Source organism: Epargyreus clarus, unplaced genomic scaffold (assembly GCF_041222505.1).
Source record: "Epargyreus clarus isolate Ecla_fem2 unplaced genomic scaffold, WU_Ecla_fem_2.2 ptg000019l, whole genome shotgun sequence".
NCBI lineage: Eukaryota > Metazoa > Arthropoda > Insecta > Lepidoptera > Hesperiidae > Epargyreus > Epargyreus clarus.
In genome coordinates, this window is record NW_027332227.1 from 7,631,029 (window position 1) to 7,658,936 (window position 27,908).

At 35.6% G+C, this 27,908-nt stretch overlaps 1 protein-coding gene and 1 long non-coding RNA gene across 5 annotated transcripts in view; both read left to right on the plus strand.

The window, feature by feature from the left end:
• The window catches only part of LOC140750367 (uncharacterized), a 143,079-nt gene that overhangs the window by 68,031 nt on the left and 47,140 nt on the right, over nt 1-27,908 (plus strand). The window contains exon 1 of one of the 4 annotated variants that reach the window (XM_073083847.1): nt 27,328-27,862. The exons of 2 other annotated variants lie outside the window; for them this stretch is intronic. In XM_073083847.1, the coding sequence (XP_072939948.1) occupies nt 27,348-27,862 (515 nt within the window). In that variant the 5' untranslated portion in view covers nt 27,328-27,347. Of the gene's footprint in view, nt 1-27,327; nt 27,901-27,908 lie in introns of those variants that run through there. One more of the 4 variants, XM_073083850.1, reaches the window with a different exon arrangement.
• LOC140750427 (uncharacterized) lies at nt 18,379-20,707 on the plus strand. Its single transcript, XR_012103208.1, has 2 exons — nt 18,379-18,619; nt 18,728-20,707. It is a non-coding gene; the product is annotated as an uncharacterized LOC140750427 (long non-coding RNA).

Consider the following 27,908-nt stretch of genomic DNA (forward strand, 5'->3'; position numbering starts at 1 on the left):
CGCATGCTTTTAAATTTAATTATTATAACAACAAAAATCGACTGCGTAAAAATAAATAACTGAAAAGGGATGCTTATTCCATTTCCAAAATTAAGATGAATCCAACGACACCACATTAAAATCAGACATACATACGGTCAAAAAACTTCTCCTCTCCTAAGTCGGGTTAAAAAGCCTTCATCTACCTTATTCAACCACAGGACGTTGATATGTTCGACGCTCGATAAGTATCACTCAACGTTTTAGCAGACAAATATATACTTTATAGTGTTTGTTGGGAAAACGTTCCTTTAAAAATATTCAGGTATTGTTCCCTTTGTTAGGCAAAGTCAAGTAAGAGGCCATTATTGTCTCAGAGCGGTGAGCACTCTACACGAGTGTTTGGACTATGACCCGTTATGTGTGTTCTTGGCATTGTTCTTTTAACACACATTCCTTGTAAAACCCAAGTAACATAGTTGCATCCGGACATCTAAATGTTTTAGGTATTTTAATAGGTATACAATATTTGTATAGGAAATATTTAAATGTAGTAAATTACGTATTTATTCATGACAAAGCAGCGATATGTCGTCAAATGTAAATAGTTATTAATAGTATAAACACAGTTTTCTCTCGTGTATAAAGAACAAAAATCCGAAATGGGATCTAGAGATATAAGAACATCTTAAACAAAAGATAAAGTTATAAAAGTTTCGTTTTTTTTTTTCAAAATATGTACATGTTGCTGGCATTATCGGCTATCCCGGTTTACCGGCTCTTGGCGGAGTTTGAAGGTAAGGTTAAGGTCACTGTTGCTGGTGTCTTAGTGCGTTCATAATCGCAAAGACCCTCGTAAATCTAGTATGAAGAAATATATAAACTTCATTAATTTCAAAGAATCTCCTGTTCTTTTTAATATACAGTTAACAGTTGGCACGGGTTGATAGTAATTGAAAGTTGTGTCTATATTGTAGAACACAACTGTAAATTGACCACCGTAAAGTATATCGTAACCTTGGGTCTTAAATAATGAAAATATGACCTGCCTTATTATTCGTTGCCGCACCAACGCACGGATGCACAGTTGGATCACATTAGCTCAGGACCGTGAAGATGGGCACAAAAGAGAAGGCTTACGGTTTTCATTAAGCTATCACCCAGAGTTTGATTAGAAAACTGTAACACACGTTGGAAAATTAAAGTTCGTAGAATCGTTTACTGTAAAGTTAACGTTGCAAAAATATTTTAATACTAAAACTCCGAAATTTAAATTTATAAAATAGCTGTCTTTGATTACAATCAATTTGTGTTGGATTTCCATAAAATTACTATCGCAACATCTATTTCTGCTTCATACTGTGGCACAAGCTGCTGTATTAGTCTTTGTAGGATGTGGTAAGGCAGAAACAGAAGTAAATAATACAATTTAGGCTTCCTATATTCATATTTCTGTGGGGATCGGGGTTTTCTTATAATTTTATTGTAAGAAGCCTGGAGCATATTCCACCACGTCGACTTAGTTCACATTATTATCTACAGACACTGAACGTGTCAGACGCGGGCCGTATTATATTTGACAGGCACGGCTCGTGTCTGCGCGGTCGTGTTACACTAAATATAAATACGTTAAAAACAAGACATAGGAAAATACTATTCTGTTTGCCACGGCATGCGTTGATACGTTCTATGACTGTAGGTGTAAATTAAATTTTAATTTAGATTTTAGGGAATACTAACATCTTCACCGTATCTGTGTCCAACAAAACATAGTTCGACAGTACTACAGTTCAGCCTCTAATCTGTGTACACACACAACATTCAAACCGGCACATCGTATATGATAATTTAAATTAATGGGATGTTATTCACTGGGACGACACGAAACGCCGCGGCAACGGCGCCGACAGCATGTCAACGGCAGCTATTACTTTATATTTGATCAACGACACGACACGACCTGGTAGAAATTTGACTCTTAATTATTTATTTATTTTAAAAAGTACAATTAATTTATTTTAGTTCGTTTAGGTACTTAGCGAGTGATAAAGTATTTTATAAAAATTAAATTCTCACGCATGGAGGTTTACGTGTATGTACAACACACATATAAAGATGCTAGCACGACACCGACACGTCAGTCTGCCGTCGACGACAGTCCGAGACGGCAACGGCATGCTGGTTTCATGCTGGACCAGTGAGATAACCACCAGTACAATTACATAGAATTATCTTCTACTGATGTTTGTGTTGTTACCGTGCTGTGCCGTGCCGTGCCATGCCGTGCCATGCCGTGCCGTGCCGTGCCGTGCCGTTGTCTTCCTTTTTATAAAATATAGGAGTAGTAGACGAGCATGGAGTCTACCTAACGGTAAGTGGCTACTGCCGCCCATGGACATCTGTAACCAACCCCCGGTAGGATAAGATACTACTTGAGATCGGCCAAAGATCCGCCGCTACCTGAGGACTAAGCTGTAAGTCCTCGGAAAAGTATGTCTCCCTTACCACACCCTTCAAACCAGAACACACTAGCGCTTAACGCTTCTTATGAGACAGAAATAGGTGTGGCGGTGGTGCCGCCGGAGTCGAACCACAAAGGTTTCTAACAAAATCGTCCTAATAAAGAAGAGCAAATTGGTCGCAATAAGCAATGTTTGACGCTCGAGTTCTTAATTCGGATACTAGTAAATATTTCAATCATTGCCCACCAGTTCAGTTATGACCAAAACCACAACACGGTCCATTATGTGGCAGTTACATTAACGAAATGCGATGGAGTGTGCGTCATCGGGAGCCGTAAACAGCTTGTATAACGCTGTGATGTACAGGGGGCCTACCACCATCTTTTAAAAACATCATAGTTCAGGAAAGTTTAATTTAAATATTACATCAACATTATTTTGTTTCGTACCACGACCTCCTTAAAACAGTTTTGTTTTATTCCTGCCCAGTGAAAAGAATGAGTAATTTATCTATTCCTTATTCAAGAGGAAACGAGACATCGAAACTAGTGTCATCTCTTTCGCACCACGGTCTTGCTTGTGTTTTGTCATACGCAGTTGAAAAAACCTTATTAATTTTTCGCTTATCCATTGTATAAAACCAAGTGAAATTGTCATATTTTGTTTAAAAAGTAAAATTTTCTACAAAAAAAGAATTAATAATTTCGGCCGACATAATACAAAACTGCTTACTGTTATGTAAAAACAATCTTACTTTAACAAGGTCGTGGTACGGAATTTCAATGTATGATTATTATAATATTGTTATAAGAGATGGTAGTAACCCCCCAGATTCGTTGTGAACATACGTGCATTTATATACGCTGACTCATCTGTGCGCACGATCTACGCTTAGCTATAGATTATGTGTGGAATATTAAAGGTGGTAGGGCTTTTTAGTTTATCATCACTACACTCTACTCACTAGCTTCCAGTGCTATTGATGGGAGTCACTGCCAAACAACTATACAAGAGATGCTTTCTATGCTCATATTGGTCATAGTCCCACACTAGGATTCACTGTGTCGTGCCATGGACACAAACAACTACGAATACACAAACACCCAGACCCAGGACAGAAGTCTAAATTCATCATTGAGATATCAGTCTGTCCGGGAATCGATCCCGGAACCTTTTGCGCGTCAGACCGGTATGGGATCGCTCCGCCACGACCCGCGGAACAAAGCACAATTGTAAACAACTTCTTAAAGAATTTAGTCCTACCTAAAGCCTATTGCCAAGTGGCAATGAGGACAGCCCTAGATAATAACTAAGAAAGCCTTGTGCTAGAAGCAATAGGCCTTAACAGTATTGTTAAAAGGCAGAAATAAATGTAACGGCGGAGCAGTAAAAATCGCGCAATCGGTGTTGCTGTGTTCTAGTATGAAGAACTAAGTTCTAAATTGATTTTCTGGTATCGCTATGAGCTATGATCAACTATTTGCTACTTTAGTAACATAAAAATACAAAGTATAATGTTTATAGAATAAGTTAGGCATACATGAACGCTATATACTAGCGTATACTACATATTATTTAAACATTAAAATAGTTCTTTAAATACGCGAAAATTTGACAAAATTATAAAGATTTTAAGAGAAACCTACGGAAGCTTTCATGCCATAAAAGACATAAAGATGTGTAACCACTAAGTGGATTTAGAGAGTAACCGAGGGTCGCCATTCGCTCATTAGCAGCTGCGAAGTAGTCTCGTCACGTAGCGTCTGAGTAACGCCAGATTTGGTGTTGCATAATTTGGGATGCAGCACATAAACTAGCTGACCCGGCAAACGTTGTGTTGCCATATACATAAAAAAATGTTAAGGGTGAACAACCCTTATCACTTAGGGGTATGAAAAATAGATAGTAGCCGATTATCAGACCTACGGAATATGCATATCAAATTTGGTGAAAATCGGTAAAACCGTTTCGGAGGAGTACGGTCACTAACATTGTGACACGAGAATTTTATATATAAGATTATACCCTTAAGTATATTTTGGAAATATAAGTTATAAAGCTAATCGGAACTGTGCCTGAACAGAATACACTATCATGTTTTTATACTTTTGTTATATATATTGTAGAGGTAAAATTCGGGCCCCGGACGTTGGAACCATTTTAATTATTATGATACGATGAAGGAAAACATCGCGGGAAAAACATGTTTGAAAGTTCTGTATAAATAAAAAAGGAGTGTGAAGTTTACCAATTTGCACTTGGCCTTCATAGTAAATTTAGGGTTTAAACCCTTCGCACAATGAGAAGAAACCCGTGCCGAGCAGTAAGACAATAATGGGTGGTATAAAGCCGAATAGCTACAGTAATCCTAACATTGCAGTAAACATTAATTTATGTTTTTCATCTAGACAAGCGTGACAGAATTTTTACAGTGATAACTTTGAATGTTAGAACCCTTTGTGGTTCGACTCCGGCGGCATCCCCGCCACACCTATTTCTGCCTGTGTTTCAGTGGTAAGACATACCTGTCCGAGGCGTTCCAGCTTAGTCCTCAGGGGTAGCGGCGTATCTGTGGTCGACCTCAGGAATATCAAATCCCATTTGGGGTTCTTTACAGATGTCCATGGGCGGCAGTAGCTACTTACCATCAGGTGGGCTACATGCTCGTCTGCTATTCCTATATTAAAAAAAATACCGAGAATAGATACACACTTTTTATCCCATGTAGTTTAAATAGTTACTAGATATGTGAGATTCACCTGTGATGAGCCCGACGAGGCAAAGCGCTAAGATGACTCCGGTTGTGTTCCTTTGGAGATCCTGGAGTCTCTCCTGGACTCTAAGCAGCGCCGAGGACCCACCGGGCGGGTTTTAGTGTGGTAAGAGTCCCACATAACCCTGTGTCGCTCCCACGGTACCCTTTTGAAGGTTTCCTCTCTAACAAAAAAAAGAAATGGTGATATTATGACGTGGATGTTAAAACTGACCGAGGGTCACCATTTTGTTAATACTGCCGGCGTTGTAGTCATGTCACGTACGGTGCGAGCGTCGCCATGACGCCTACACACTGATGCAAATAGGTACATTATTGTTTTTACTAGATTACACGAGAATGTGGAAATATTACGAACTGTTTGGGCTTTGGTATGGTAGACGTATTTTCTGTGCATGTTTTTAGAACTGTAACACACCCACTATCGAGTGTGGCCGTTGGTGCGAAGTTCATGTGTGCTGTACATTTTTGGTAAAATATAGGTGTAGCCGACGAGCATTCACCTGATGGTAAATGGCTTCTGTCGCCCAATCTGTAATCTGTAATCAACCCCAGACAGGATTACATATGATGAACCTGATGTCGGCCACAGGTGCGCCTTTACCCCTTTTTTTTTTTTTTTTTTTTTGTTTACGAGGGGGAAACCTTCAAAAGGTACCCAGGGTCGTAGGAGCGACACGGGGTTATGTGGGATTCTTACCGCACTAAAACCCCCCCGGTGGCCGTCCTCAGCATTGCCAAGAGGACTCCGGGATCTAAGGACTAAGCAAGCATAAATTGGAGAACTATTGTTAGTCTCTTTTAACAAGTTAATATGTACTTCTGTCGATATTTCTGTACAGTATTTCTGTCAATCATAAAATTGAAAAGCTTTTAATATCTTATGTAGAGATACTCAATATTATAATAAAATCCTTATAACGTGTCCTTATGTCCTCTTATAATATTCGTAAGGCGTTGAAAGACTCAATTTTGGTACACGTGATGGTAACGCCAAGCGCCACCGAGTCGCCGGGTAATGGTTCATGAAAAATAGCTAATGCAAGATAATGTAATATGTATTCTTGTGGACACTCCTATTACGGCACGTTAATATTTTTACGAAAAAATAGGCTATTTCTGTGTTAACTGAAGTTTGAAATGAAAAGGACGTTATTATTATCGAAAGATGACTATCTGTCGTTTATACTTGCAGACATTGAATGTGTGAGGTATTAGTCGTGGAAAACAAAATCGTATTTTTAACACGCTTTTATTAGCTTGGGTTATATGCATGTATGTATGTACGTAACAGTAACGGAATCTTTGAACCCGATTTCTATCCACTTTGAACGTTCAGTTTAATTCAAATTTTGGATAATCAAAAACCGATGACAATACACGATTTTAATAATTTGGTACCATTGCTTTTCGAAAATTGATAAGTGGAGCACTCCACGCTTTTTTCACAATTATACAATTAACTGTTCCTTAATTGATTCCTAGATTGAAAATTATTTTCTACTTTTTAGTTGATTTTATCATAAAAGCGTGTTTTTTTTTGTTTTTGAACTACATTTATTCTATATAATGTCTTGACAGACATGGTTCGTGTTTGAGTGCATGGTACGATAGACGAATGTACGTCAATACACATTGTATATATATATATTTTTATTAGTTATTGTATGATGCATATATCCATGCTGTAAAAAATGACATCGTGTATTTTAGTATAATAGTTTATTAGATCCTTTTAAAAGTATAATTAAAAGACACATGGACAATTGAATAGTAAAAGTTTAAATAGTATTTTTTGTATAGAATCTCGAAAAATATGAAATTGTGTATTGAACTTTGATAAAATCTTGTATTTACTAATGATCTGATATTTGTTTTCTGTTAAATACTTATACCTATACATTAAAATATTAATATCTCGTACCTTAAAAACGTAAGCTTACAAACGAAATGAATGCATAGGTACTGCCACCGAAAATATGTTTACAAAGTCTTTCGTGAGGTTTTTCAACTAACTTTTAAAAGCATTCGAGCGTTCTTTTATATGCGTAACAAACGTTATGTTAGAAAGGGGTAAATTACATATACATATCGGGTCGACGGGGGTATGTGGCTTATGAATAAAACATTGCTATATTTGTCGCAGACCCGACTCTACCCCGATCAGAATGTCCATACAACTCATCATGCTCGATTGTTCTACTAACATTCGTAATGGCTCATAATAAAATTTTAATGGTTTCAGTCTCTTTATAGTTTAATAATAGACTGCAACTGCATGGAATCTACTAACCTACGTGTGCACGTTGCACATATCCAGTTTACTTCATTTTTATTTCAAATATTGTCTTAGTCATGCAGTGTGTTTCATGTTATGTTGATACATACAGATAGGTGATATTCGAAAATGAAGTTTGCCACTTATTCGTTATCAATCCATTATGGAACAAATTGGTTGAGAGTCATGTTTATGGTATGGGATACATCATACATACATAAATATATGAACATTTTACATAATACATGTTAACCCTGATAATAACTCCTCCTCCAAAGCCTAAGAGAGATCTTGAGTATAAAACCTCGCTGCTTCAGAAGGTCTTCAGTCTTCAAAATAATTTTGAGTACCTGTTTAAAAAAAATTGCAAAACGAAACATGCGCATCGTATCAACAAAACCTATTATTTTGAGCTTTTCATTTCTTTGTTGTCGCGGTTAAAAAGAGACGGCACAGCTGTTATAGTCATATCTGTAGGAAAGAAATGAAACAGCAGTATAGTGTATCTGTTGCGCTTCGATTGTGTACTTGTTGCTACTTCAATCGGCCATTCTTGTTTATTGAGTTGTGGCGGGATCGCTGGCATTCTAGTTGACGAATGAATTCTCGGAACGGGTTTTATAAAAGTGTTCCCGGAATTAAAAATACTTTAAATATATGTTTTTTATAATACAGAAGGAAACGAGATTGATGGTCCATTTGGTGGTAGTAGCTACTGTTGCCCATGGACATCAACCCCTGAAAGTAGTAGAGGTCCTACCAGAACTCAGCTTCAGAAACGTTACTATCTTGTGGAGTAAGTCCGAACGCCTCAAAAAAGTATACCTCCCTTACCACAACCTTTAAACCAGAACCCAGCAGAAAAAGGTGCGACAGTGGTGCCGCTTGAGTCGTACCACAAAGGGTTCTTCCACCGTACACAAATAGTTGAATTCGATACTTTTTAGATTTTATAAATATCAAACAGCGACAATCCATCAAAATCCACAACAGACATCTTTCCATATCTATATTTAAATACCGAGTCCTACTAAATGAGGTAACCTATACCATTCGGATTATACAAACATTACTACTGTTGCTAGTTCGCCCTTCATTTAATAGCTTTAATCTTAAAATAAACTCGCATTAAAGTAGTGTGTGAACACGCCACATTTCTTGGTAAATATCTTCAATCAGAACTTTTACAAAAGTTCAGTGTACCGTGCAGCTTAGGAAGACTTAGTACTACAACTTTCTACTTTTACTTAATCTTGACATCAAAATCAAACTCACAGCGAAGAAAAGGCAACTCTATAGAATGATTCATATCAAGGAATCTAGCAAAAATACCTCCATCTGAAAGAACCAATATTATGATTCGATCTGGATCGATGGATGTCGCCGGAGCGATGTTGGACTGCGGCGGCACCACCGCCATACCTATATCTGCCTAAAAACAGCAGTGATAAGCGTTGCTGTTTTCTAGTTTGAAGGGTGTGGTAAGGGAGACAGACTTTTCCGAGGCGTTCCAGCTTAGTCCTCAGAGTTAGCGGCGCATCTGTAACCGACCGTAGGTAGGAATATACAATCCTATCTGTGTCTCCTATTCCTACGTTTAAAAAAAATACGCCGATTACAGATACGCATAAGTTATAATGACTACACATCAAAAGATAGTATGTATTCTCATATTTTTTTAAATATAGGCAATACCTCTGTAAGAAAAAAAACAAAATTGTAAAAACAATTCCTTTTACCACTGAATTTAAGATGGTAATATTTCTGTTGCTAAGCGTGTTTATCGAGGTTAACCATAAGGAAGACATTGGATGTAGTCAGCGCGTTTTAATGGGGCCGATCGAGATTCAATTTACATTAAGAGGGGTTAGTGTTTAGTGGTTTGCCGGCGATAATGGCTCGTACTAACTTAGATAAATACCTATTTATTCATAGCAATAAGTATCTCGAACCGAAATGTAGTAGTAAAAATTAGTAGAGTACTTTTTCATTAATAGGGTTCCGTACCCAATGGGTAAAAATGGAATCCTATTACTAAGACTCCGCTGTCTGTCCGTCAGATAGACACTTGAAATTTTTATAGTGTAAATTTTTATAAGGGGAGCCGCTACAACAAAAAATACTAAAAATAAATGTTGATAGTAAATAGGAGTCGCCATACAAGAAACTGCTATTTTTCGAGGATTTTCGCTATATCTATGGAACCGTAATAGGAAGACAGTTTAAAATTCCACAATGCATTTACTTCAACGGCTGTTATAATTAAATACTAAGACTAAATAAAATATGAAAATGTTGGGGGTACGGAACCCTCCATGTATAAGTTCGACTTGCACTTGGCCAATTGACGTAATCTGTAGCTGTAGACCTGGTTAGCCATTTACCTTTTTCTACCCATTCGTTATACTCGAATTTGAGTTGATTTCGGTACAAGTAAAACTTTTTAGCAGTAAAAACGTACATTAATATCAAGACCTTTAAGATCAAAGACCGGTACGAAACGTCGTTCGGTAATTGCACTACTTTTACAAAATATAAAACTGGGAGATTTACGAAATGGTCTAAAAGGTATGTGACATCTATCAACTTAGGTCCGTGGCCTTACTACCTTTTCAGTCTACGTCGACACTCATGCCCAGCGTTGGGAATGATATAGGTTTAAAAGCATATATAAAAATGTTTCCTTTGTGTCCTTTCTTTTGTGGATTTTTTTTTCTTGATTGTATTCTAACCATATTATATAAATTCTGCTCTGACTTCTACTCCTATTTTGCAAAAAGATGCTGCATAAAAAAATATTAAGTCATCTAAACTTACTTATTTTATTTGCATCGTGTCTTATAAATCCAGACAGTTGTAATTTACTGGTTGAAAATCGACCGTTTAGTCGGGGGATTTAAGGTTGATATCCCAGATTTTTTAAATTATCTGTGTGAGAAATTAATTATCTCTTATTATTACAGTGAAGGAAAACATCGTGAGAAAACCAACACGCCTAAAACTTCTCAAAAAAAAAGTCTTAAAAGGTGTGTGAAGTTTACCAATTCGTACTAGGCTCAAACTCCTCTCGCTTTGAGAGAAGACCCGTGCCCAGCAGTGGCACAAAAGAACGTTGACGACGACATAAGTCCATTGTTTGTTTTATCGTAGTTTACCGTCGGCAGCTCAAGAACACATCCGTCAGTTATTTCCTTTCTCGTACCGACCGGCACTAGTCGATAACATATCTGCGGCACGTCTATAGACATCTATTGAATGTGTTAAAAGTAGTATTTTTTTGTAACGGATATAAGAAGAATGTTGATGGGAGTGACAGATATTCAGGAGTATGATGTAACATTATAACAACCAATATGTGATTGATAGCTCTCACATATACAATACTGTATATGTGACATACGGTCCGATTTTTACGGACTTTGAAACACGAGGATTCTATGTTCGATGAATGTATTTTTGGAAGTGAAAATCATTTTTCCTTTCGATTCTTTACTGTTTTAGGTCGTGAAGCTGTTATGGTTGGTTGGTTGTTAGTAAATAGTATATAACTCACCAAAATTTACTAAATAGTTGAATATAAATAATCATTCATCATTAGTTGAAGTAGTAAAAGTAAATATGCTATGTGCAGTAGAATTTGGAGTAATCTTAGATGCTTCTTTAAATAAAAATGTTCCACGACAGTAAACTTAAATTTGTTTAGTCGCTTAAAATATAATCAAAGTCTTTACAACCATCCATTTAAGTTCCTCTAGAAAGGGTTTTAACTTTGTTTGTACCTTGTACTTAACTTTGCGAAATTACAACACTCAGGTTACAATCTCGATCCGACGAGCTCAGATACTTCAATGAATCGTAACGTTACTAGCGATTATTATAACAATCACCTGCGTGATGGTGTGGTTACCATAACGTTCTGACGCGCAGAGGGTGCAAGTTCGATTCCCGGCCCGACGGATATCTCAATGATGAATTTCGATATCTGTCTCTGGGTGTATATCCTAGGCTGTGAGTGTAGAGGAAGCCTTTTTATATTATAAAAAAGGGAATGTTTAAAAATACGAATCCATGACATCTCATTTTATATTAAAATCTGTTGAGCCGTTTGGGCGGTAATGCGTTTCAAAGAATGTGACATACATACATACATACATACATACAAAATTTTAACACATACATACATCTATACGCTCGAAAAACATTACCCTCTGCAGTCAGGTAAAAGCACCTGTGGTAAAATGAAAACAGATTTAATACATTAAATTACGCACATTTTATATGAGGTTAAATTAAACGAAAATGTCGCCGGTAGGCTCGCGCTGTCAGCGTTTCACGAGCGGTACGATGGAATTATAAACGATGTTTTTCTTTTAATTTTCATTCCTTGGATTGACTGTTTCTATAATACTGTTTATAAAATAAACTTGAATATCATCAACAACCCATTATTGGTCCTACTTCTGGGCCCGGGTCTCCTCGTAGACGGATTAAGCCACAATCCATCGCTCTGGCCAAATGCGATTTGGTAGACTTCTTCACCTTTGAGAACATTTTTTATATACAGGACATAGCAATTGACAATTTACATCACCTGTTCTACATTATTCACTCAGTTTTAGTTTTGATATATAGCTGAGTTTCCAGAAAATTATTTTTAAATATTTCGTGTTTCGGTTATATCGCATTGATAATAATTACTTTATATCGTATCGTACATAGTGATAATTAACTTTGAATATGCACACCACGTAGAAAAATCAGATTCTGGAATTCGAAACTCCAACTCCCCGGTTAAAGCTAGGCTCTTTGGTAATAAAGCATAATATACATATGTACAATAACACAATGGGTTCTACATGTATCCTAGCGTATAGTATTATCAGTGTAATGGGTCAGAGATAGTAGATTGCTCTACATATATCATCAGAATACGACGTAACGTGTCGTTACCTGAAATCTAAACCACTCCTTGTTAATGAGTGAGGTTAGATTGTCCCAGTAATAGAGTATCTTACTGAATGTGATGCCTCACAATTAATTCATGAGGCCGCTTTATTATGCACCTTATCGGGTTATTGTCTAAGTAATTATATGTGGGAATTATGTAAGAAAATGAACGATGTGAATGACTATTTGTGAAATTACTGTGTAAATATTAAACGGTGCCAATAAGTTCTGTTATTATCTACAGAAATGTATTAAGGCTCTTATTAATTTATTTATGAATACACAAAGAAAAATAACAAATAGTATTAAGAGTTCATGTAGACTCAGGACTTTTAATATTAGCTTTTAATATTATTTGGCGAAATATATCAATTTTTGTCCAGTTATGGCTTAAAAATATATTAGTTGAAAATTTGCGCGCCATATTGGGGCGTCCGCGATATTAAATTTAAAATGACGTCACTTACGTGTTATCGACATTACATGACATTATGCATTGTCAAACCAAACATGTATGAAAAGTTTGAGCTCAATGGGTTGAGGTTGACTGATTTAAAATTCAATTGTATGATTTGACCCTCACATACATAAAAACAAATAAGTTAATATAATTTTTACAAAACTTGTAACTTACTTGTGCTTACTTTTATTATTATTTAAATACATTTTTTATTATCCCGTTCTGGCTTATTCTGATTTACGTATTGTGACATTTATAAGGCAATGTTTAATTATGTATTGAAATTGCTTTATAAAGATAAATAAATTAATAACGGATTTAGTTCCCATTACTCCACATTAGGGATTCTTGTATCATTTTGCCAACAATGCATACAATACGAATACATTAAAACTCACCCGGGGAAAGAGATATTTGAAATGTTTATTTAAGCGTCTACCTGGTAACCACAATACAAAACTTGTAAAAATTATGATTAACACCGTATTGCTTACTTTAACGTTCGTCCATCACCTATTTGATCGTTTATTGTGAGACTCCAGGGTACAACGGGTCCCTGTTTACGAGTAAACATCGATTTGTTTCGAAAGTGCTGGTTGTCGGGCTCTGAGTGCTACAATATCTCACCCCACCTCATAACGAACTCATTTTTATAAAATGAGTTTACTCGTAAGTGTGTTAGGGTTACCTTTATTATTTGTGAAACAGTAGTCATTGGTATGCGAGTCATTTTGTCTGTGTCTTCGTCTGTTTCGATAAAAACAGTGATTGCCTAGTTACAAAATTGTAACAAACTTGCCCTCTTAGGTTTGAAAACTAGACACGTACATCTGAGTTATGTACATATATACGTATTATGAATTTACTATCACTTGCAAACAGTGAAGGAAAACGTCGTTAAAACATGCACCTCTAAGAGATCTTTAACAAAGTTCTTAAAGGTCTACCAATTTGTATGTAGCCAGCGCGGTGGACTATGGCTGAAAGATCCCTCTGACTCTGAAAGGAGATGCGTGTCACGAGGCCATAATGTATTGAATTTACGATGACGATAACGACACAATAATAAGTCAGAAAATATTAGTTAGTTTATCTTTTACTCAATATTGTGGTTACCAGGCAGACGCTTAAATAAATAATTTAAATATCTCTTTCCCCGGGTGAATTTTAATGTATTCGTATTGTATGTATTGTTGGCAAAGTGATACAAGAAACCCTAATGTGGAGTAATGGGAATTAAAACCGTTATTAATTTATTTATCTAAATAAAGCAATTTCAATACATAATTAAACATTGCCTTCATAAATGTCACAATACGTAAATCAGAATGAGCCAGAACGTGATAATAAAAAAATATATTTGAATAATAAGTATGAGTAATCAAGATTTGAATATAAGTAATCAAGAGAGTTTATATAATGAGAATGTGTGAGACGTTAACATTGAATGTTAGCGAAAACTTGAAGCAAATAAAGCTTTGAACTTAAAGCAAACACCATATATAAGTTCGAAATTTATAATAGGTGGAATGAGAGTAAACGAGAACTTTCCAAAGAATCTTAAAGTTGCCAGTTTGCTTAAAAGGAAACTGACGTTCATCCTAATCGAAAACTATCCTAAAAACTTTGAACAGAGTAATTTGTGTGTTGGTTCTGTACAAATAAGATTTTTCTTTGACCCTATGTGAAGTACAATACAATATTAATTCACGTTATTATGAAGCTTTTAGTTATTAGCTTACAGAAATAGCATATGAGCATGCATTTCACTTGTATCTCAGATATGATTAGAGTGCTACCTGAGGTCGGCCACAGATTTGTTGTGATCCCTGAGGACTAAGTTAAAACGCCTACTATTTCTCTCTTGCCACGTTCTTCAAAGCGGACAGCAGCTTTTCACAGCAGCGCTGAACTGCTTTGTTAGGTAGAAAAACGCGAGGTGGTGATGCCCCACATTTTTGACGAGCTTGCAGTCCACCTGATGGTAAGTCGCTACAACCACCCATGGACATTTGTAATCAACCCGAGACAAGGCAAAATTCTTACCTGAGGTTTCCCACAAAGGCGCCGCTACACTTGAACACTAAGCTGGAATGCCTCGAATAAGTATTTCTCCCTTACCACACGATATTCTGTTACAATATGGCGCTTAAATATTACCACGCGAGACATTTGTACTTCAACCACCTACCCTAGCTAAAAGTGATTGAAAGATATGTTCGATCGGCGGATCAAAAATGTTATTTTTCGCGTGAAACCCTAAAAGCTCTTAAGCTCCCTTTGTTCTTTTGACCTAATGGCTCAAATAATGTATTTTGTTTGTTTTCTATTTGCTGTAAACAACTCCCTCTGGTGTGGAATTTTTCAAAGCTCCCTAACTACAGATAAATAAGTTCCTACTAACGTAATGGCGTTGGGAAGTATAATGGCATTAGCTTTACTTTTTGTATGGTTTTATTTCGTTTTACCTTAAGCTTTTAAAGACGGTAGAACTCACTTCTGTTTTTTATAACGTATAGCGTCATTATGTTCTGATTAAAGGCGTGTGATAATACACATAAAATACATACACCACACACATACATATTACCTATACATCGATTACATTATCATTAGCATTACAGCATGCAATTAACATATTCTGGAAATAAATAATTTCATTTCCTTTTTAAAATAATAATCTGGTTCTGAAATAATTTTCTGCTTTTGAAATCATTTCAGGTCTATCCTCCCTCGTTGCTACCTACTCTTTAATTCTAATGACGCAGAAACAATATTTTTCTGAGGTAGGTCGCCCACGGTGACTTTTGTAGTGATTCAGTAGCCATTTAATCTCAAAGAGACTGCGATACAGACGCGTTTCCCCACGTTGCGAAACAGTCACGCGTTGTAACGTTGCAACCGTGTGTTAACGAAACGTGCATGTGCGCCGCCGAAGAATACAAAAAGTTACCGTGGGATATAAACGGCTAGTCCACTCTGAATATATAAACGAGTCGCGACGCAACAGCAAATTGTAGATATTAGCAGGACAAAGACAGGGTGGGACCCCCCTGGCACTCGTCCGCTGCCCGCTCTCGCCCACGGGTACATAGCTGCGTTAGTGTGTCCTTACGTTGCTACGGAGTATATTTTTGTAGTACGCAACAACTTTAGAGCGGACGAGCAGTTTGGCGCGGACTCTACCCTTCAACACGGTGTATAAAACCTGTATTTGATCCAAATATTATGACATAGCATAAATGTTTAATTAAGGTGTAAATAATAATTGAAATGTTCGGTAGTATTTGTATAGCCTTTTTTCATGACTCATTTGTGTAGAGTTGTTACTCACCTTAAAATCGATCAAAATTCTAAAAACGTACCTTAAGCAAAAATCTGTCTTGTATATTCAAAGATTAGCAGAAAGCAGTCTTATTAAGTCTACCATTATATTCAAATAAATATTTCATTGCTCATTAATAACGTATTGAAGGAGATCGTGCGAATTTTTCCAAGTTTCTCGCTAAAATGATGTGCTGAATATTTAAGCGTTTTCTTAGTAAATTAATAAGTAATTGCCACTGTAGCTAATTAGATTTTTATTGGTTTGTCTAATAAATTATGCCACCTACATATTTATGACTTGTGTTTCCGTTGTCTTCTGTTATGTGATGCTGTATCTAATATTAACTCTATTGCTATGTCTGCGAGGTTTGTCCGTCTGCCTATTCTACTTTTAAAGGGCTGTTTTTTCTAGAACCTCAAAATGTACCCGACTGAATTTTATCTATACTAATATTATAAACAGGAAAACTTTGTTTGTTTGTTTGATTGTAATGAATTGGCTCAAAAACTACTCGACCGATTTTAAAAATTATTTCACTATTCGAAAGCTACATGATCCACCAGTAACATAGGCTATATTTTATAATAATATGAAATATATTTGATAAATAGATTTTGAGGCGGTACAAAGTTTGCCGGGTCAGCTAGTAAAATATCATTAGATGGCAGAGTACTTTACATAGTGATTATTTCTATAATCACTATGTAAAGTTATGTTCTCATAATTTTGACAGAGCAAATAACATAAATGAGATAAATAGGTACGAATCGGGCTAGCGCCAAGTATATTGGAGTGAATTAAAGAAAACACAAATAAATTAAATATACCGTTTGTTGATCTCAGATACCCTTAGCACAGGAGCCCAACTTTCATTCAGCGGTTATCTCCTTAATTAAATTTCAGTTCAGGATAAGTAAAGTTTTTTATTTTGGTTGGTTTAACCATAGATTCGGGCACCTTATCCACATGCTCCTATTCAGGTCTAGTGGTTTACAAACCTTTAATCAGCAATAATAGAAGTAGAATTCAATACGTTTCTCGTATTGAATTAAGGATCTAATCAGAGATGGTAAACATTGGCTTCATTCGGTACATAAATAGACGTAGCGATTGGGCCTCGAACAATTGAATACTATAAGTAATTATATTTCACGTAATTTATCCTCTCCACTTCTCAATAGGATAATTTTTCACTACATAGTAGGGCTGTACAATTTAACCGGCCAAGCCGGCTAAAAAAGTTAGCTAAATTAATTAGCTAGCTAACCGATAGGCTTAGCTAATTTAACCGGTTAACTTAATTAGCTCAGCTAATTAGCTAACGGCTAACGGGCTAACCGGCTAATTTTTTTTTCAGCTATTCACTGATTCCTTTTCTATAGAAAGGTTGAAAAAATAATATTAAGGCTCTTTTTTTTGTTTAAAGAAACGATAGTCGCGAAATTTACTTATTTAATATTTTGTCGCGAAATTTACTTATTTAATATTTTATATTTAAATAATTATGTTTACTAAAAATAATTATGTGAGTATAAATAATAGTTTTTAGAAAATAATATAATTGAAAATGATAGTCTTTGATAAATACTACAGCAAATTATTACCATAAAATTTGTTTTAATACAAGATTTAAATTGCGCGCGTTTTTTGATTTTTTTAAATGGTGACGTTAATTTGTACAGTAGTTCGTTTTTTAGCCGATGTTTTTTGGTGCGCTGTTATAATTTTCTAGTAGTTATCATATGTGATATTCCAAAGCCGGCGATGCATTGGCGACTCCTCTGGTGTTGCAAATGTCCATAGGCGACGGTGACTGCTTTCCATCAGGTAGCCCGTCTGCCTTATCGTTAGGTTAAATATAAAAAAAAAAAAAATGTGACATAAATTTCATATTTTTGATATTTCTCATACAACTGAAAATCACAATTCAACTACACAATAAACAATAGTTATTAGTGGTATTGCTAGATGTAAATATTGTCCTGTTGAGTACAATATAAAAAAAACAACAGCATCATTGCGATATCATTTAAAACATAAGCATAATGACAAAGTGCAATTATTATGTGAAGATACAGAATCTGAATCACTGTAAGTATCATCTTTCTCTTCTATAAGGAATTATTGTATTTAATAAAATTCATTATTTTTTTGAAAACCGAATATATTTTTTTTTATATTTATAAATTTATATTGATATCGCGTGCCTAATGCCAAAAGGGCGTATTACAGCAGTTAGATAGGGTTTTATACGCCTTTTTGGCATTTGACACGCGATATATCAAAATAATAAATTAATTTTTAATTAAATTCTAGCTTGGATGAGGAATCAAACTCAGATACAACAACACCAAAGAAAAGGCGTTTAACAAAAGAATATTACAGTCGTAAAGTATGAGTTTCATTTTTATTTTTTCAATTTTCTGATAACTGAAATTTTCTGAAACTTAATTTTTTTTTTAATTTTTATATAATTTATAAAATGTTTCTGTTCTTTTAGAATCCTAAGGCTGAAGCAATCACTATGTCACTTGTAAAATACATAGCAATAGATATGTTACCGTTATCACACGCCGAAGGTTCAGGATTTATACAATTCGTTAAAGCTCTCAGTCCTGAATATGTGATCACGAGCAAAACAGTCATAAAAGATCGCTTAGAAATCTTGTACCAATCAGTGCGTAAAGACATACTGGAAACTCTTCGTAATTTTTATGATGTGTCGATTACAACGGACGCTTGGACATCTCGTTCTGCAGTTTCATACATTACAATTACAGTACATGCTATAGATGAGTTATGGAATTTATACTCTGTAACTTTGAACACCTTGGAAATGACTGAAAGTCACTCGGCAGCAAATATTTACGATCATTTATGCAATGCTTTATCAGGGTGGAATTTAGCAGATAAAACAATTGCTGTGGTCCATGATAATGCACGAAATATGGTGGCTGCAATGCGGAAAAGCTCTACTGCTGACATCAACATCGGTCAAAGTGTTCGTTGCGTTTGTCATTCGTTACAGCTTGTTATAGAAAAAGCTTTTAATGAAGATCATTTTCAAAAACATCTTCAAAAACTTTCTGCTATCGTTGGTCACTTTAAACATTCATATAAAGCAACAAACGCTCTTAAAGATGCCCAGAAATTACATAATTTACCTGACCATTCTTTGATTAGCTACTGTGTAACTCGTTGGAATTCCGCTTACAATATGATTGAACGGCTATTGGAACAAAGACAAGCAGTTGAAAGTGTGTTACTGAATCTTGAATTTACAACTACAGTAATGTGTAAAAAATTGCTGTTAAGTAATTTAGAATGGGATTATTTAAAAGATTTGGTCCGAATATTGAAACCGTTTGAAGTAGCAACGAAAATAATGTCTAGTCAAACGGAATCAACTATTGGAATGGTACGGCCACTTATTCATTCAATAATAGATAAGTTCTTGGTGCTTGATGATTCAGATGACCCTCCGAAAATTCAATCACTTAAAGAAGTATTTCGCGAAGAACTAGAAGCTCGGTTTTTGGGGGAAGATTATGATTCCGTACCTGCATTAGCCTGTTTTTTGGATCCTAGGTATAGTTTTTTACACGATACATTTATTCGCTAATAACGAAATTATTTAAAAAAATTTGATTATCAAATTCATTTATGTTTTAATATATTGCAGATATAAAAATATGGCTGATGAAACTCGAGAATTTCGAGAGTCAGTCCAAGAAAAAATTTTGGAAATTATGGCCAAAGAAAATGTCAAAGAGACACCAGCAGCTATCACTAAAAATAAGAGAGAGAAAGATTTGAATTATCTCTTTAATTGTGAAGCCTTATCTCGAAGCTTTGAGAGAATGGCAAGCTTTGAAAGTGATAATCCAAATTATCTAGATAATGAAAATGAAAGAGAAATTAATAGCTTCAAAATGGAGCCAAATATTCCGCTTGGTGACAACCCTCTTCATTGGTGGCACTCAAAACGCCATAAGTTTCCTAAACTGGCTAGGCTGGCGAGAAGATACTTAGGTGTCCCAGCATCAAGTACACCCTCTGAAAGGGCTTTTTCGACAGCTGGAAACATTATTAGCTCAAAACGCAACTGTTTACTACCCGAAAATGCTAATTTATTGATTTTTCTTTATCAAAATAGAAGTATTACGGAAAAAAAATTCAATAATTAATTTAAGAGCCATTTTCATGAACAAAATATTGTTAAGTGTTAATTAATTAAATAAATTACTTTCGTTATTTACGTTATTTTTGTCATAAAAAATCATTATTATTATTTTTTGAACCTGACTGTAAGTAAAGAATCAGTGAATAGCTGAAAAAAAATTAGCCGGTTAGCCGTTGGCTAATTAGCTGAGCTAATTAAGTTAACCGGTTAAATTAGCTAAGCCTATCGGTTAGCTAGCTAATTAATTTAGCTAACTTTTTTAGCCGGCTTGGCCGGTTAAATTGTACAGCCCAACTACATAGTTATAGATTCACAAAAATCCTAATAACACAAACCTTCACTTACTACTATAACTACATAGAAATATATTAAAATGCATTAAAGGGTCATCATTATGGTCAGATTCATGGAGGTAGATAATAATGCAAAGCAGGGCGTAAATTGTCACAAGATAAAAATAAAACATATTTAAATGACATATCAGATAAAATAGACAACGAAGTCATTAGAACTCCATGCAATAACATTGTTTGCCGTCGTGCATACTTATTTTTGTAACGAAAAGCTCAAGTACAATATTTTTAAAAAGATGTAGTAAAGTGGTAAACTAGATTGCAATCCACCTGATGGTCATCGGTCACTGCCGCCTATGAACTTCTGTGATCGACTGCGCATACAACAGTTTCTACGTGAAACTAAGCACAGATGCGTTGATCCGGGTAACTAAGTTGGTCACGAAATATATAAGTTAATTGTCAAACACTATGTGCTACTGAAATACAAACATGATTCACGTTAGATTGGGTGTTGGTCTTCCACCAACACGGGTTACGGGTTTTACGGGGTGTGTTAAAACCGCCCATAAGGTCTTCGACAAGGTTTAACGACTGCTATCTAATTATAACTACTAGAACCGTCAGTTTTGCCACTAAAAATAACTACAGATAGTACCAGAGGTTTATCATTTTCGATGGGACCTGTGCCACGAACGGTTACCCATACAATGTCCGACCGACTGAACCGCAAATCGCTTAACTTTGCACATTGAAATCTATAGGCAGTATGATTATGCTACTTGTTAATTTACGTATTTCTTTATATTACTGGAATAACTCGCCCCCGAAACAGCACTCAGGGTCTTTGAAGAGCTACATTACATCACGTTTAGATAAACATACCGGCTTTTACTCGTAATTTTATGTGCTACGTACGCAGTATGTATAATCACATTTATTTATATACTCGTACGCTTTAAATAAACATTTTTACTTTAGTGCCTTACATTATTCGGGAGTTCACAGGGCGTTGTTAAATTCCTAAAGATGTATGATGATTTCATAGATTAGTAATGATACTTCGCCGCCTTGAAATTGAATAAACCCACACACGGCTTATTAGTAATTTTTTTTTTGAATTATTGACAAATAAAAACATTTTTAGAGAAAATTTACGAATAAATAACTAATACTGCGAAATTTACATAATAAATAAATAAATATTTTAGGGACATTTTAGCACGGAGACGTGGCAAAACTTTTTTACGCAACTATTTCAATTCTCAAAACTGGGTACATTTTCTTGTTAGGAGTGAGTAATCTTTACTAATTTATGGATGATTTATGTTTTTTTTTTTTTGTAAAATAAATGTTAAAATACATACCTAAAGTGTTAAAAGCTTTATGGGTAAGTGTTTATCATGTTTCTAATTGAAAAATTGATTTAATGTTAGAAGACTAATCCTAAATAGTCTTAAAATTACTGTTATTTCTATTAATATTTTACATACCTCATAACAGCAGTGATAGGCGCTGCTATTTTCTGGTTTTAAGGGTGTGGTAAGGGAGACATACTTTTCCGAGGCGTTCCAGCTTAGTCCTCAGGGGTAGCTGCGTATCTGTGGCCGACCTCAGGTAGGAATGTCTAATCCTATCTAGGGTTGATTATAGATGTCCATGGGCGCAGTAGCCACTTACCACCAGGTGGACTGCATGCTTATCTACTACTCCTATATTATAAAAAAGGAAATAATATAAAAAAAAAAACATACTTCAATATAATGCAAAAAGTTTACAAACGTATGTGCACAAAACGGGGGAATAGTAGATACTATTACAATATGGAAAACTACATTACTTTACCCTCATATTGCACAGATAATTTTTAAAATACAACATTGCCATGACATTTTTTGCAGCGAAGTGAATTGGTCCATTATTCAGATGTACAATTTTAATTATCATAAAGCTTACTGTTTCTACTTTAAGACAATTACATACTTTTTCAAAATATTACTTTATTTTACGGAGACATGTATACTTACCTACTATTTTGTATATAACCTGAATAACCGTGTTTATTATAAAAGGGTTTTAGCACTTCATAACTGTCCCAATTATTGGCTTGAAATATTTTTTTGGTCCAATAAACGGATTTTTAATCTACGCGCGGAAGGAGCCGATATACATTATAGAGGTCGAAATTTGCATAATTGAATATTGGCAACAATCTCATAAAGGCAAGGTTTTATCAAATAATCCTCGCTGAGATTACATAGAATTCCTTGAGCGTGATTTTATTGACTTCAGCTTTTGAAATTCACTTTCCGTTTACAAACAGGTGCCCGCCGCCTTAATATTCCTGCTTACCTCCTCAGTACCCTTACCATGAGTTTTTACGTTTCGACAAATATGACTGTTTTGGTGTTTGTTTAAGTATTTGCCCATACAATTTCCAATCAGTGCCCCTAGCGGATTGTATCAGAACTATAGTCTCAGTAACGTAACATTAAATGTCTAAATTTACAAAATGGCGCTTTATGTTTTGTCTCTCTTTTTTGCGAACATGTGAGGCAGACAAAAAGACTTGAGCAATTACTTATTGTTACGTTTACTCAGTCTACTGAAGCAAACGGAACAGAATAATGGATTGAGTAAATGTAACATAAATTGTGGGATGTTGTGAAAACTCATGGTAAGGGTACAGGCGTGATCTTTGGATTATTTTTCTTCTCAAGCGTTACGCTCTTGTCAGAGCGGTTGTGGTCATCATGTGGTCTTTCTGCGCACTGCTGCGCCTGCTGCATTCGTGGAGTGTTAACTGTATATTTCGCAACCAACTACCTTAATAAAGCATTTAATGATGTGTAAGGTAAGAAAACAATGTTATAAATTAATCAAAATAAATTTCCCTTCCGTTTTTACCCTTTGGGTACGTAACCCTAAAACAATCTGACATGTAGTTAGTTACCAACTTCTTACTACTAAAGTAGGATGTAGGATGAAGATAACATTCAAATAGAAAAATAAAATCATTAATTATGAATATTTCAGTATTCAACAGAAAATTCTTTTTTAATTCGTTGTTTTTCGTCGCGTCTCCAAATCTTTTAATTGAATATTTAATGGTTCTTTATATATTTCGAGGTCGAAATGAAATAATTAAGTGGGTTTATTAGAATAAAATCTTTCTCAAAGTGCCAGATTAAACATCGCGAGATTAAACGAAGAAGTCTAGAAAATACCTTTCTATTATTTTACTTCCATTAAAAAGTTGATCAGTTTGTTCAGCTAAGTACAAAACCGACGGGTAAGCCTCCTATTACCCTGTTATATTATTTATTTGTTCCAATTTACACTGTGGGATTTTGTTAATGCATTTATGTCTACAAACAATATAATACCATTATTTACAGTGTGTTTGAACGTATGTATAATATACATAGTACATTTGTACATATGTATATTCTGTAACACGAACGTGCAAACAAAAACTCTGCTTGTAAATATTGCATAAAGGAAATGAATTTGTCTGACACATGTTCAATGTTTGTAAATATAAATTGGAACTAAAACCAAAATAATAGTCTTCTTCAGACACCACAGCCAAACCACACACCAAAAATGAATGTTTGTCTGTATGTCCTTTATAGAATCGTAATCTATGCAATTGATCATGTGATGATCTTTAGCAAAGTTGTTGTGCGTGAGCCCCTGTACCCTGTAAGTTGTACCTTCATTGGATTGAGCTGTCAATCCAATGAAGGTACAAATTTTCAGTTACACGTATGTATGTCATGTTGTTTTTTTCAAAACGCGGGCGAAGCCACGGTCACTGCTAGACTGTTATATAAGATATCCATATAAAACTGCTCCGTATTACGTAGTTAAATGCGACCAAAATTAAATCCAAACAAAGAAAGCAATATCCAATTATTCGACTCATTACGGGGTAGTGAAAGGATTTACAATGGGATTTATAAAAGGGCTCGTTCGAGCTGTCACAACCGCTTGTTTGAATAATAACGTACCTAAGTCATAATTATACTTCTAGTTAACAATAATGTTCTGAAAAACACGTTTTACATTTATAGTTAAGTTAAATCTAGAATTATATTTGTTTCAACAGATAATGTGACCATTTTGATAATTTTATTGCAATGTGTTAGACTGTACATGAACTTTTAGTGTCCGCTTTTAACTTATAATTGAGAGTTTATGTACAAGAAAAAGATGAAATTACTATTTTATCTAAAAACTATCCATTATTATATGTAGAACAAAAAACCCGACTGCATATGGATGGTTACTTTCGCAATTTTCAAATTTCAAATTTCGCACGGCGAATCCAACAACACATGTTAAGCGTTTGGGGTATAAAGTGTTAAAAAATGAGTCCGCGATATATACATATAAGATCGATTTATATACCGTGTCAAGATACATCACTTTTATTTTCTATACTCGCTTTATCATCTAGAGTCCTCTCCGTCAAAATCTATAGTTTTAACCCAACTACAGTGATAGATAATAAATATTGAATTATTCAACTTGCTACAACTCTACAGTTCGACTGCGGCAACGTCATTGTTTTGTAGCTTGTAACAGGATTGTTCTGTATTGAAAGTTACAGTATTCACAAGATACATATCCGTAACATTCTATGTATGCTTAAGCAGTTTTCTAACTATCTCCTCAGTGGCAGCAAAGTATTTGAGACTGGCTTAAGGAAAAAACTATTTAATGAATTTTAATTGTTTATTGAAATTTACTTATCAATGACTATTATTAAATATGCTAGTCACTATAAGAAATAATATATAAATTATTTACAAATTTACTTACACTTATTTTGTAGTGAAAAGTACAGTACTTACTGTTCTACACGCAAAACCCTACACTAGGAGTATTCTAGTGGGTGATTATTCCAATGAATTAACAAAAACACCTAGAAGATAATCTGACTTCATCATTTAGATTATTTTTTATGAATATAGTATAGGTTTGGCCAGAAATCGAACCTGGTACCCACTTCGTATCAGATGCGTATGGTAACTGCTTCGGATCAAATACTCAAATATTTAATACTGTGGACTAATATGGAATGTATACAAAAATAAATTAGAGACACAATTAATAGGAATTTCTTATTGTTAATGGGAAAGCTTTGAATTGAAGCCTTCCCTATCTTATCACGAGATGTGGGACGGTGGTCTTTGTTATTGTGAAGGTTTTATGTATTGAATACCTTTCACCAGTGGACACAGAGCACGAAAACTTTCAACCCTTACCATTTTTATTTTTTTATATAAACAGGATTATTTAAATCTTTTATAATAACTACCGTAAAATTGGAAACATCGGTGATACAAAATTATGGTATTTAGAAATTTATTGGTTATAAATAAGTTTGCTATAATTAAAATCGTTATTTACGATTATATTTACGACGTCATGTTTTATAATTGAAAATTGATTTTTGGGAAAAAATACATGAATTGAAATGCTGTTTTCTGAATTGCCGGTACGGTAGACGATACATTTATCGAGGAGAGGCATTTTTACATAAATCTGTCCCCAAAAGGGTTCGACAGACAAAAAATAAAGTAGACCCACGATCATTCACGTTCTTTTTCGCATATTTCAGTTCATTATAATGTACTTTCCAAGGAACAAAATACCTGTCATAGTATTTCTTTTTACGAGTAACTTGTACCTACCTATGTATGGGTAAACTGAAATATGTACAAATTTTTAGATATATGTATAGGCACTTTCCAATATCACTTTTACATGAATTGTGTTTCGAAGTTCTATTAATTTATGTTATATATACATTTTTTTAATTATATTTTATGTATTCAGATTTCTTTCCACGTATAGGTAAGGTAATTTTTTCATGTTTTAATATGAAACAGATAGAAGTTTATTTTTTTGTTTAATTAGGTAGTAAAAGTTTAACATAGTCTAAGCTTTATTAGATAAGCGTGTAACAGTCCCTATATTAAGCGGTAGACATATGCTGCAAAGGCCGCTGTGTATTCAGTATTGAATAGTGTCGATGTGGCGTCCTCAACTTCACTATCTGTTTCGTTTCCCGCCTCCGAGACAATTTAACTTGACGACGTGGTATAACAAAGGCCGCTTCGCTCTATTTAGCTCTACTTGCAGTGAAAGTAGATATTAAATGGTTTCTAAATGGATATTTTGTCACTTTTTGCAATAAATTCCTTAATAAACAAGCTTTAGTATTCAGTTTTAAGACATTCAAATACCTATCGAGTAACAGAAAATCTTATTAGACTTACACGTAACAGTCAAATATTGCTTGTTAGTTTTCGAAGAATTATACAAACAGCTTGCACTGCAAATATAATCACCTTTAGGACCTTTCGAGAGCAAATTTAACAACTTCAGTGCTCGTGCGAAGCTTCGAGCGGAGTTAGGCACTAGGCAAACTTTGAAAACACCCTTAATCGGGTAAATACTGAATCGGCGGCATACATTTTGGATTCCGTCGTCATGTAGAGGAATATTTTGTAAGCGTTCTTTGTAGTATCGGGGACGAGTGTAAACACAAGTGCGCGCCGCGCGGCATCGTGACCAGGCGGGGAGGGACTCGCGTCACTTGGGCGGCCGCCGCCGCGCGCTCCGCCCGCACCATGTCGGTACGCGTGGATCACCGTGATCGCGATCGCTTCTCGAGACATTCTTCCCGCGCTTCCGTCGATCTCCCGTTTCCGAGTGGCTCTGCGCGCGATCATTCCTTCCGCTCGGTACACTCGGGGCGAGTGCCCCGCACCGCGAGCGATGATTTGATGGTGCCCGTGCGCACTCTGCGCTCTGCTTCTTGTCGCGTTGCTCCCGGTGCACCGCACCGCCTGCGTCGTCATCACTCCTCGGCTGCAGAATGCGAACGGGCGCGCCGTTCGCGTCGTCACACCCTCGAGCTGCCCAACAGCCGGGGGCCTAGCGTGCGCAGCAGGTCTCCCGAGCCGCAGCCGCCGCCTCCTGAGCCTGAAATCCCGCCCGAGGACTCCGGGAAGGAGGCGCGGAGACGACGCGTGGTGGCAGCCGTCGCCGCTTCGTTCTTCGCCCTCGCGCTGGCGTCGGTGCTGGTGGTGGTGGTGACGCTGACGCACAGCTCGGTGCTCCGTGCACACAACCAAACGGCCAAGTACTACACGTTCTCCGTGCCGCCGCACCATCCTCTCAGTGAGCCC